The following is a 13,237-nucleotide window of genomic DNA, read 5'->3' on the forward strand; positions in this document are numbered from 1 at the left end:
AGAATGCTGTTCATTCACACACGTCATCATTTCAAATTAGTTTTAGAACTGTCACACAGACAAGAAAAGGAAAAAAGGAACAAAATGACTGACCTTCATCCAAAGCCCCAGAGGCTGATTTCTCTGGAGGTGCATTGCTGTGAGCGAGAGGATCAAATCCATTGGCAGCAAGGTAATCGATCACTGAGGCCTGAGAGTGCCTGCTCTTTTCATCTGTGAGGCTGTCCTTATCTCGGCCTATTTAAATTAAAAGACAAAGACAGTTTAAACTGTGCAATAACTTTGGTATAGCTTAAAAGTCTTCTGTTTATATTTCTGTTTGAGAAGTACAGAAGTAAATGATTTTAAATGTTAAGTATCAAAATAGGTCATACTGGCCATAATGCTGCAGTTTGTCTTGGAACAGTGCCTGTTTTGTGTGATTTCTAAATGGGTTTAATTGGTAATGTGGTCTTCTACACTGTTTAATCCAGATCCTACCTCTCACCTCTTATGTCTTCGGTTTAGGAAGTGACTAAAATTTCACTCCCTCCTGCCAAACTCTTGGAGTATTGAGTATCTGATTTACAGTAACCTCGTACCAAGTACAAATGTTATGACACATTTTGTAAGCTCCGGTGCTTAGTAACCATTGCTAAGCTAAAAACTAAAAAAAAAAGAGCACAAATTCTTACCAGCATTGTTCTTTAGAGGGTCTGCTCCATTTTCAATGGGGCTGAGAGGGGGCTGCAGCCTAAAGGAGAGAAAGAAGAACTGTTAATGAGCCTAAAATTGTTTTAGATTTGGTTGGCACTAAATTTAGAAGTGATAGAAATGGGGTATGAAAGCTGAAGGCAAATTCCACAGTGCACTTTGCTTAATATGTATAATTTCTATATAAACATGACAAACATTTGTTATTTATGGATAAAAATGTGAGCAAGCAAAAGTGGCCATGGTACAAATGTTTGCAAATGATCTTATTTTTTCCAAGAAAAAAAGACATTTTTTAAAATAAAGTATGTTTAAATAAATTACTCTACACTGAATTCACATTTTCACATGTGAAAACAATGATGTTAACCTAAATGGCTTTAATGTGTTGCTCTTTGACACATACACACAATACACATGCACACACTTACGAGGAGCTATAATGCATTGCGGTGCTTCCTGCTGGCATGCTGCCAGGCCTCGCCCTGTCCAGGGTGGAACATCCATTCTTCTTTAACTCATCCATTGATGATTTGATCTTCTCTGTCCAACTACAAGGCACAGAAGTTGGGTTTGAATTTGACTTTGGCCAGTATTTGATTTACACAATTATTAGTATACCACCAAAAGTAGTTGATCAGCCAAGATGCGCTCGAAGCTCAAAGTCTGCTTTTTGCACCGGAGCTTTGAGGATATCTATCTAAGCATAGCTAAATCTGCAGAAGCAGCCATAATTTTATCCATACTTTTATCAATTTCTGTCCATTACTTAACAACATGTTTTGAAGCAAGTTGTGATGATTTAGGCATGACATTTGCACAATGGTAATTGTTGAACATGTACGGAAAACCCCCAGAAACCAAAAATGCATTGGCTTTCTGACCACACTACAGTTAGGGGGAAATTATGTACATTAAAATTTTTGTTAAACTATCTCTTTATGACTGTACACTCACGCTTTCCTCTCCCCGACAGACTGGGCCACGAGTTCATAGATCTGTGCTCCACTGTCCCAGGTGAAAATAACATAGAAAGCTTTGCGATCTGATATAGAGAGAAAAACATTTCCGTGTGATACTCTACACACAACACTAAACACTTTTTCCTTAATCCAACCTGTGGAATCACTACCACGCACCTGTGGCCACTTCACGAAGGAAAGCAGAATCCAGCTTGATGATGGGGCTCAGCATCTGTTTGCCCTCCTGAGCAGCAATGATGCTTTTACTCTGGCATTTCAACAGCATCTTATCATCCTGCTTCTGCAGCAAAACCAGCAAGTCTCCCAGCAGCACACCCTGCACATCTACACACACACACATACACACAATACAGGGTGGTTATGTGTTCTCATAGGCCCAAAAACAGTGATTCCTAATTAAACAATAAAATAGATATGATAATTTTGTGGCCAATACCAATTTTAAAAGGTTAAAAATTCCAATCGCCAATAATAATACTTTTAGTAATAATACCTAAAATTTTATATTTATATTACATATTACCATTTTATACTCCAGTAGCTTTAGTTAGACAGTGCTTTACTGACTGATATGATTGTCAGTTCTCAATTGTTACATTTCTTAAACTTACACAACAGAAACTCACTGTGTTTCTGGGTAGTTCCACCCATCAAGAGTAGTTCCCACCTATTGTGCTGCGATAATTTGTTATGTTATTTTTCCTTTTTTTCCCACTAATTCTCTTTATAAAAAGTATGCCACTGTTATGCTAAAGATTTGGTTTGGATCCATTTTACATGCTTTTGTTATAATAAGCATAATTGTGTTTTGTGTTCAAATTCACCATATCAGCCTGTGTTTATGCCATATTATTGTCATATAGTGGCACAGCTGTTTAAGATTTTGCCCTGTTGTCTGGAGATCTAAAGTGGCTGATATCATCAATATCGGGTGTTATCAGCCAAGCGATATATCGGTCAGGGCCTATTTTAGATCTTGCTGTTTTGGATTGAACTTGTAACTTCCTGCAGACCTAACTAACAAACTAAATCTGTCAAAAGGAGATTCCATTAAGAGTCAAATAGTAGTTTTTGATGTTTCATAAGAGCAGTGCTTTACATCAATGACAGTGTGCATCTTTGTTTGGCAAAACTGGTAAAACAAAAGGCACAACTTCGAAAAAAGCTAGACCCCATGCATTTATCCCCCTTTGTTTCAATATCAGTATTGATCAGCAAACTTTCAAATCATTACTTAGGCAAAATCAACTCTTTATTCAAAGGAAGACACTTTGATGAACATGAAGCTAAAGGGTGTAAGATATCTAAAGTAATATGTTAACAAAACCCCTGCAGGTATTTTTTATTTGACTGAAAAGTGAAAGTAAAAATTTAAAAAGATGGCAAAGTGTCCTTCACTTAAAATAGCAGCATAGCACCAATAGAAGTTACCTATAGCCTTTTCCTTAGTCACTCTCCAGGACAGTGGCCCCTCGTAAAGCATATTCCTTGTGGTAAGGTCAAAATTCTAAAAGAAAGTGACAGATCACTTAAGTTCACTTATCTACATTTACATTCTGACAGAAGACATGAGACACAGTTGTCTTACCTTATACTCAAGGTAGAGCTCGTTGCTGGGCTTCAGTCCTGAAGTATCCAACCTGCGCTGGTAGTCTTTTAAAGTCTAACAACAATTAAGGAAAAAAGAGAGGGTTATGGTATGTGAATCAGGTGAGGGAACAGACATTAAAGAAGCAACAAATAAAAGAACAGATGAAAATAAGTGACATATTAAGAATTACAAGACAGAAAAACTCAAAAATACACGTTGAGATATTTAGATTATTTACAATAAATTATTTTGACTCAAAAGTATGAACCTTTTCATTAATCATACAGTGCAGTGGTGCGACATTCATATGATTTTTTTTTTTCTTTTTTGGTATCTGACAGCCCCACCTGCTGATGAGAGTGGCTAACTGCAGAAAATAGCTCAATAATTCAAGGCTGTTGCAAAAGCAAAAGAAAAGATGCCAAAAATGTCACTTATCCATTTACTGGAATCCTCACAACTTCTCCAGTGGTGTTGTTTGAAGTATGATGCGTACTAATGTAGCTACGGTATCACTACAGAAGCACTAATAAGTGGTCAAGTTAAGGGCCATGACATATTTTTTGGCTTCTAAAACAGCCCTTAACATTTAAATGAATTTTTTTTTGTAAAAATTAAAATTCAGCAAAACTTAAACAATGAAAAACAGTCATGGTCAAAGAAATACTTAAAATACATTTTACTCACCAGCAAATTCTCCATGTATTTCACCTCTTCATTGACATGGTTTAGGATTTTACGGCAACACTCAGCCGCCTGCTGGATATTCTCTCTCTCTGCATTGTCCTCTGTAAGAAACAAACACCAAGTAAGTTAACTCTGTATCTCAGCAAATGATATACTTCTCAGAAAGAAAGAAAAAAACAAACAAACACTGAAATCTTCTTTTCCCAAAATAAAAAAAATGCACAAAACATGGTAGTCTCTGACATTATTTCAGGATCACGTTTTGAGGTCAACTAGCATCTAAGTAACATAATCTAAAGTAATGTAACTATGCAAATAACGCCTAAATGAGTAATGTCAACTGCAATTTTCACTACAGTCATATACACAAAGTTGCTAACACTGCAGTTATAATAATAATAATAATAATAATAATAATGAAGAAGACTAAGAAGAACACATCTGAAAAAAATAGCTTTTTATCTAAACAAATAACTTACCTGTGCTCTTGGCAATGTTCTCCAACAGCAGGGGGTACTTTGTCAGTCTTTGCATCTCAATGGGAATGATATCCTTCAGCTGTAGTCTCCTGCACTGAGGCTTGCTCTCTGCATCCTAGAAGCACAGAAATGTTACCAGAGACACAAGGACTGGTATAGTAGCACCAAAAACAGAAGTACTACAAGGCATGGACTGTATTCTCACACACTGGAGGTGCAGAGCTGAAAAAAAAAAAATCAAACTAGACATGTAGCTTGCAGTGTTTTCAAACTCAAACCATTTCAGCAAAGCTACTATATTTGATATTTATAGAACTGAACTAGTGCACATCTCAATCTTAGCCAAACTTTATGGCCTCCAAAATCTCCTTATTATTTCAGGCTCTTTGGGAACGCATCTTCTTGTGTTCTGTGTAGTGACAAGGGATATTAACTTTAACTATGATATTGATATTAACTGTGCATGTATCTAGTCCAATTATGAGAAAAACGTGATGGTGCTATTTTCCCATCACTAAAAATACGACGAATTCTTGCGGACAGAAAAAACAAACATTATTTCTGGAAGGTTATGTATAAAGTGGACTCATTTGTATGTGTACCAGTATGAAGACATTAAAGCGAGGATCTTTCTTCTGTTTGCTTTTGATTTGATCCAGAGCCCAGGACTGGTGACTACAGAAACGAGCTGCTAGCTTCTGGAACCACTCACCCTCAGATCCATTAAACTAAAATGAATAAAAGAGAGATCACAACTCACTGTATGTCATGTCAGGTACCGCCAAAGACATTAAAAAATATATATAAAAATATAACAAATATAAAATCTACAATTTCCTTTTAAAAAAGTACATTACAAAACAACATATACATCTATGTACTTCATTCTGAGTATGCATCTTAAATCTCATGTTGACAGAAGACTCACTCTGTTGAGGAGAGGTGTGCTGATGGTTTTGACCACAAACCCATCCTCCTGCCGCAGCTTCTTCAGGTTCTCGTAGAAGGCATCTAGGAGAAAAATTCCCAATAAGCTTTAGATTAGGGCACAAATGATATGAAGATGTCAGGAAAAACAATTTAAAGGAGTTAAAAAGTACAACATCTGAAAATATCGCTCAATAAAATTTGTTTACTTATTTGAAAAACTGAATACGGTTTTAAATAAGGGAATGTTAACCCTTACATCATTTTTGTTTTTAGATGTGAAGCACCTCATCTCTTTGCTAACCACATAGATAACGACTGATGTTCTCTTAAAATAGGACAAAATGGAAACTGGATGTTGTTAAAATTGGACAAAATATAACTGGGAGCCTATGTGTGGGAAACACTGTATTTGGATGCATTTTACATGTTTTATTTATTTTAAATATGCATGCAAAAACCCACAACAATCCTCATTTTTGAGTGCTGCATTCTTTATCATATGAAACAAATGAATATCTGTGTTGCCTCACTGTGTTTTTTCTAATAGTGATAAATCTGTAATTGATTAATTCATTAATAGAATTTCTCTGGCCAAATAATTGTTTTTCTCTTATTTTAGTTAACCAAAGAAAAAGTACTGACAGACACAGTGACTGCAGGAATGACTTACAGTGCAAGTCAATTATATCATCCAAGCTGGGGAAAATGGCATCCAGTTCAGTAACAGACATGATCGCCTCCCGTTCCATTGGACGATAGAACACTGTCTGTAGCACGCTCAGCATGCGCACGTGGGCATGCTCTGTTGCAAACAACTCTGACAGACGGATAGGGAGAGATAAAGAGAGAACAGAAGAAATACTGAATTACTGCAAATACCGCAATTACTAGTGTCAAAGTATGGCTATGTGTAATTATATTAAGTATCAAATGTAAAAAAACTCCTTTAACAAAGAGTTAATCTTAAAGGGACACTCTGACCAAAATGAAAAATGTAACCATCCCAATCATTTAATAGGCATAAACTGTGACCACAGCTTTCACTCAATAAACACATGAACTACAAGCTTCTCTTTCAGCAGTTACCTGCTTGGACACTTACCGTTGATGACTTCCTGTCTCTTCATCTCTTTCTTGCTGAGTTTGCTCAGAACATCACTGGAAGCAAGCTCTCTCCAGTTGGGGGGGTCCTGCTCGAGTTCCAACAGGCGGGGCTCCACTTCCTCCTGCTGAGGTAAGGGGCCTGAGGTGGATGCTGTAAGGGTGCCTTCAGGTAGGCTTGCTACATCCGGACTGGAGACAGTCAAAAGAAAACATTCCCAGAAAAACACAAGAAGAGGTAGAAATTAGCAAGCTAAAGGTCACAGCATGGGAAAAAGAGACAAATCCAACTTCTCATTGTTCACTTGCATCTCTCAAAGCTGAACCTAACTCACTCACCACTATACAGTTAAGTTTCAGGCACTGAATCCCTGCTGTGCTGCATCCTCCCAGAGTGTCAAGACTCAGATGTTTATGAATGTGTATATGTCTTTACCTTTGCAGTTAATGACTAACAGAGTATGTATCAATGATGGACAGAGCTGTAAGTGATTCTTATAACGACTGAGAAAGATGTACATCATTAGTAACAAAGTTATAATAAAATTGACATCAAGACCGCTTCATATTGCAAAACGCATCTCAAGTGATGATCATAACTCCATACAGGTGACTGTATGCCACTGTAAACTTTCTGAAATATTAGGTTCCTCTGCACATCTTGGCAACAATTAACCTGTAGCAATTTTTCAAAGTCACAGCATCTCATCTTTTAACAATTATTCAAGCAGTCTGAGGCAGTTAGCTGAAGGTAAACTAGACCCCTGTATGTTTGTCGACAGGCACACCATTTAGTTTAACATGAGCTTGTTTTTGATGTAGCACCGTTTTTACAATAACCTGCCCGTGTATTTTACACTAAAACAATGGTTTGTGGTTAGCCATTTTGCATATTAGTCAAATGGCCCTTCCTGTCAAAGTAGACAGTTCTTTGTCATGTTGAGCAATGAAACCTACTAAAGCCTAGCAGCATTGCCATACCATGGATTGTAACTCTGTTGAGATATGCACTGGGATTTTAGTTTTCTGTCTGTGGTCTCAGACAATGCAAAATGCAAGAATCTCGAGTAGTATTGTGCTGATTGAACAGGTGGTGACATATACATAACAGATTTTTGGTTTGATAATTGATTGCTTGTGCCTGTCCCTGGTCAATGCGAGTGGTGTACCTGGACAGAATCCGAACACCTTTAATCATGTGGGATGCGTTTGTGTTGGAAGCAGGATCGCTGAAGCCTAAATGTGTGTGTTTCTATGTGATCATGTGTTTTCATGCAGTCTTACAAGACAGGGTGAAGGAGGGGGGATGGAGGGGGGTGGGAGGTGGCAGTTGACTGGAGGTCCACGTCACTACGGGAGCGAGACTGTTTGGCCCGGGCAGAGCCACCACGACGAGAGTGACGCCGCTCCACACACAGACTCTCACTGCGTCGCACGCTCCTGAATACACACCAGGGAAGGGAGGAGGAGAGGAGAGGGTGCAAAAGGAGTAGTGAGAGAGAAAAGAAAAAAGGACAGATATGGATGGACAGCGGAGAGATATGGATGGACATCAACCAAAGAGGCAATGTCAGAAGAAGGATGAAAACGTTGATGAAATTAAGAGAGTAAAGGAAATATGAAGAAAGTGTTTAAGAGAAGTTTGAGACAAAATGTGATCAAACCAGCAATTTCCCACAGCCTTAGTTTACTCTGAGCAAGCCTATTAGAAAACCCTCTGAGCTAAATATCAGCAAAACAGCTACTTCTCTCTCTGAAGTATTAGCATCAAAAGAAGCAATTAGCCACATTTCAGTGCACTTGAGCGCCACAGCACTCAAGTTATGAAACATTAATGAGAGTTAATTGGGCTCCTTTGAGTTTCCAATCTCACGCACAGTAAACACAACAACATGGCTTCTATTGTTCTACTTGAACATGCCTAAATCACTTCACAACCACAAGCCCAAACAACAATTAACCTTACTTAGCCATGGAGCAATTATGTGTATACCAAGTATACTATATGAAGTCTTAGACAGGCTTTACATGGTGAAACATGCAACTTTAGTTTCATGTAAGTAAGCAAGTAAATTTCACTTGTTTTGTACAATGCAAAGCCTCCAGCCACTCTCTTAAAACATGTTTACAACTTTGTGTTGTAAAATGTAATGCTTTGGAATTAGATTTAAGCTAAAATGTACAATGTGTCATATTCGTAAGCTGTAATCTTATGTCATCCTATAAATGTAAATTCATTAAAGAGCACACATGAAAAGTGAGTTACACAAGTAATTTAGGGGACTTAATTTCCAGTTTCAGATGGGCCAGTTGGATTTTGTGTATATTTTAAGATCAAGTCTGCATCTCATTATTTTGCGTGCAAGCTTTTGTCAGTGGCATTGTACGTCTCTCAGAATCGCAATTGTATGTCCCATGTATGTAAGTGTGTGAAGCTGGCGCCTGTGGTCACTTCTGGGTTGTGAGTGCTTGACACACAATACAAAGATGCTATAATCTTGCTAATCACACTTATCACATTATTTTTTTAAGTGCTTGATGTTATCATCAAGTTGTACAGAAATAATGTTGCATGCAATTTGCAACTTGCTGCATTAAAGTTTCACCAATTAAAGTCAGCCTTAACTGGCAAATAATATCAACACTGTCAGAAGATTCAGCAGTTTCTTATCTGCTCCACATTAGGTTTCAAACAAGGTTTACAGATACATCTAAAATATAACACAAAGAAGGAGCTCTGAGTAATTTTAAAACAAGTGTTGAAAAAATATGCAAGCTAATAATTAACCACAACATAAGTGTCGGGTATATATTTATCTGTGTTTGGTATGAGAGTGTATATGAAATCAGTAGCAGGCTGAAGCTGGCAGAATATCCATGTCTCAGTCGTGAAGACCCACCTTGTCTTCCGTCTGTAAAATACGGGAATTACAGAATTACAGAACAAGCAAAAACAGTTCTCACGGACAAAGACACGACCGATACTTTCCCCACACCTAACCTACAGTACAACCACCCGAACCCTCAGCAACATTCTTGCATCCAAAGAAAGCAAAGCAACAAAGGCAACAACGAAGCAACCAGAAATGAAGAGGGTAACTCTTCTAAATGAACCAGACAACCAGCATACAAGGGGCACACACTGAACACGTTTTGGTGAGCCCACTAGCTGAAGACATTGTCAGTGAACGCGCAAATAGCCCAAGTTGTCCAAGTATTGCACATACAACAAAGCTGTGCAAACATAAGGGAAAAAAGCCTTAAGCAGCGGCAAATGCTTCTCTCTGTAGTCAATTTATCTTCAAAATACTTGAATAACATGAAGAAACAAAAGAAACAAAGAATATTTCCTTCCAATTAAGTTCAAATTAAAGCACAGAAACTATAAAGGAAAATGACAAGAAGAACAAATACTCCAGGCAGGCCGCAAATACAACCGTACCTAAATCACATGAAAAAAGTGGAACAATGACATGAAGAGTAATAAAGAAGAAGGAATAGAAAAAAGAATAGAGTTCAACAACAAAGGGACTTTGCAGTAGGGGAGGGAACAGGAAGTAGGCACGAACAGTGTTGAAGTGTGACAAATCGGTTGTTGCTGTCCACAGGGAGGATAGCTAGCACTGACGGCAGAAGCAGCAAGAGCACAGCAGGGACACAGTGCTGATGGAGTTTTACCACGCTCCCTCAGTCACAGTACTGATGGAGTTTTACCACGCTCCCTCAGTCACAGCAGGGACACAGCACTGATGGAGTTTTACCACGCTCCTCAGTCGCAACACAGTCCAAAACGTCAGCTTCTTCTTTATCACTGCAGTGCCTTAAGCACAGTACTTGTGCTGCTCATTCTCCTTTTATTCAAATACTGAGATATTTTCCCACGTAATTTTCTTGTCTGTCTTTAGATTTAAGTCTGTTTTAGGTCTGAAGGCCAATACACACCAAATTCAATGCGAATACATACAAAATGCAAAATCATTTTTCACACAAAAACTATGTTCATAAGATTCATGCACAGCAAAAGAAACCAATAAAATTGACAAAGGGGCAGATTTACTAAGGTTTTCTGTTGCAAACTCCTTTTTGTTCGGTGTTAAAAAATGGCTTATGTGACAAAATGACCATAAAAAGATCAAAGGATTGCTGCCCTTTTGCACTCCTCATATGCATTTATGATACAGTTTCCCTCTTAAAGTACAAAATACTGGAAGGAGATTTTTAATGAACCACTTACTCCAAAGCAGATAGTAAATACTGACTGTGTACCGTATAAGAAACACATATTTATTTATAAAAAAAAACACTCAGAAATGTCTTCCATGGTATGTTATTCTTAAATTAATTTAAAGTAAAAAAAAAAAGTGTTGTAAAATTATATTTTACACTTACCAAAGAGTAGGTTTGCCTCAATGATCTGACATTTTTTATTTTCTGAATGATTAAAAGTACATATTGAACTCTTTGGTTGTTTAAGTCATTATTTTCACCAAATGAGTCATATTTTGAACCTGACAAATTTTTTTTCCTCCTACATGACCGAAATGGGCTTACATACAAAAAGCACATGAGCCATGTAATTACGAAGTTGTGCCTGTGTTCATTTGCATGGAGGTTCTTAGTAGATAAACCAGTAAATTGGCCGCCACAACTGATGCAAATTGTGGGTAGACTGTCTGTAATTAGCATCTCTCTTAGTAAATCCGCCCCAAAATTTCTGAAAGTGTCCAAGAAGTCCGCACAAAAAAGTACTAATGCTGATGAGAAGTTTATCACCAGCTTATACAAAAATTGAATCTTTACAAAGAGCTTCATAATTTCAATACATACTCTCTGTTGTCCATAACTTATTGTTAGGGATGATATCCTCACATATGACAGAAGAGAGGACCAATAAATTCTTTTGATGTTTGTCAAAAAGCACATTTTCCTGGACTTCAACTGATTCATTATCTTTAATGTTACCATGTCAATGCCAAAGAAAATAATGATTGGTCAAGTGAGCTAATACGGTCTATGCAAGTTGTCAAAAAACTGAACAGAATTAAAGAACACAGAGTGTTTGATTAAATTTACATCTAAAAAGAGATTAAAAAAATGCTTTTGGTGTGTAAAGGCCTTAAAGGCTGTGCCAGGAGGCTCAGTCTTCTTTCCAACAAATCTCCTCTCACCTGTCTTTTTCATGGCTGTCCTCCGTAGGGATGTCATTAGCAGAATATGATTCCGAGAGAGAGAGGCCAGTGTTGTTACTTATGGGAGAAATATCGCCCGCATCACACAAAAACGTTGGGTCAGAACAGCTAGGAGTCAAAGCTGAGGGAGAAAACCATGTATAAATCTATCAGCAATGGTACTTTTACATTTCTTTCCTGCTTAAACCTCTTAACACACACACGCACACACACATGCACATATATACACCAGAAAGAAAGTTGGGATTCCCTTTCTTTGATATATAGTGACTGCTTTACAAAAATAAATAATAATATAAACAAAAAAAAAGAAAGGATAATCATTGATAACCACTATAATTCATGCTAGTCAGTTTGTCAGTAAAGTTGCACCTTCCTGTCAAAGTAGGTGGTTGTTGGCTATCTCTTGCAACAGGAATGGTAGATTAGTGACACTTACACACTAACTCATGTATTACTATAAAAAAAAATCCAAGAGACTGTATTGTATTAAAATACATCATTTTCCTTTTCAAGCCTCAACTTGCCAAAAGCGATTTCCTTGTTCTTACCCGTATCACTCTGGGTGGACTGGGTGGCACTTGGGATTATGATAATGTTGCTGAGTTGCGCATCAATGCCCTCTGTCCCTTGAATTGTCCCTGGCCCTGCCACAACCTGTTTGCGAATGGATGTGGAGCTACCTTCAGAATTGGAGACACGATGCGTTGAGGCAGGTCCAGAACCTTTCCGCTCATTGGTCTTGTCACCTGATAGAGAGGGTAATAATTTAGTACTACTTTAAGAGCAGAATGAGAATGTAGTTGCATTTACATTACTTCAGCATGCACATGCCTTAGTCTGAGATAACGAAACAAGGAGACAAAAAAAGGTCGTCAGGAGAAAGAGGTGGGTACAGGTGAATAAAGAGTAAATACACAAACCGAAGGAAAAAATTACGGTGAAATCAGGTGCTAACAGCATTAGTCATTCTCTGAAGGGAGATTTTAGTAATAAAGCAAAAGGTTCATCAAACTTTGGCAATTAATGATTTAGGTCTGCTGATACCAACTAATTTCCATCTTATATCTACACTGTTTCATTGTAACTGTACTTCTACAAAATTTCTAACTTCAGTATGTGTATATATATATATATATATATATATATGTATATATATATAAATAAATATACACACACTGAAGTGAGAAATATATATATATATATATATATACATATATACATATATATATATATATATATATATATATATATATATATATATCTTGACATGTGTATATATATATATATATACACACACAATTTTTAACTCAATAATACAGCCCAACACCCTTCCTGTGCTTAATTCTGAACATGCACACATGCACTGATTTGATTAGTAATGGGTACACCATCTAAGAAAAGGGGGTCCTACACAGAGAGAGCAGACCAAAGTACCTTCATTGGCTGGTTTTGCCTCATCTGCAAGAGGAAAACATGGCAACAAATATTTCCTTTAAAAATCTGCAACACCTCAACCATCACCATTATCCTCATCATGATCCTTATGCTAAACATGATTAATGAAAACGTCTTAGGCACTGA

At 37.3% G+C, this 13,237-nt stretch overlaps 1 protein-coding gene across 5 annotated transcripts in view; it reads right to left on the bottom strand.

Moving 5' to 3' along the window:
* Positions 1-13,237, bottom strand: part of arhgef1b (Rho guanine nucleotide exchange factor (GEF) 1b) — a 61,303-nt gene that overhangs the window by 9,385 nt on the left and 38,681 nt on the right. For 3 of the 5 annotated variants that reach the window (XM_036558509.1, XM_036558508.1, XM_036558512.1), the window contains 17 exons: positions 13,091-13,114; positions 12,205-12,402; positions 11,633-11,774; positions 7,749-7,904; positions 6,466-6,656; positions 6,034-6,180; positions 5,362-5,444; positions 5,036-5,161; positions 4,434-4,548; positions 3,955-4,055; positions 3,265-3,339; positions 3,108-3,183; positions 1,833-2,000; positions 1,651-1,738; positions 1,125-1,244; positions 675-733; positions 94-237 (listed from right to left, as the gene is read on the bottom strand). In XM_036558509.1, the coding sequence (XP_036414402.1) occupies positions 94-237; positions 675-733; positions 1,125-1,244; positions 1,651-1,738; positions 1,833-2,000; positions 3,108-3,183; positions 3,265-3,339; positions 3,955-4,055; positions 4,434-4,548; positions 5,036-5,161; positions 5,362-5,444; positions 6,034-6,180; positions 6,466-6,656; positions 7,749-7,904; positions 11,633-11,774; positions 12,205-12,402; positions 13,091-13,114 (2,013 nt within the window). The remainder of the gene's footprint in view (positions 1-93; positions 238-674; positions 734-1,124; positions 1,245-1,650; positions 1,739-1,832; positions 2,001-3,107; positions 3,184-3,264; positions 3,340-3,954; positions 4,056-4,433; positions 4,549-5,035; positions 5,162-5,361; positions 5,445-6,033; positions 6,181-6,465; positions 6,657-7,748; positions 7,905-11,632; positions 11,775-12,204; positions 12,403-13,090; positions 13,115-13,237) is intronic. The other 2 variants (XM_036558510.1, XM_036558511.1) reach the window with 2 other exon arrangements.

Source organism: Colossoma macropomum, unplaced genomic scaffold, assembly GCF_904425465.1.
Source record: "Colossoma macropomum unplaced genomic scaffold, Colossoma_macropomum, whole genome shotgun sequence".
NCBI classification, from domain to species: Eukaryota; Metazoa; Chordata; class Actinopteri; order Characiformes; family Serrasalmidae; genus Colossoma; species Colossoma macropomum.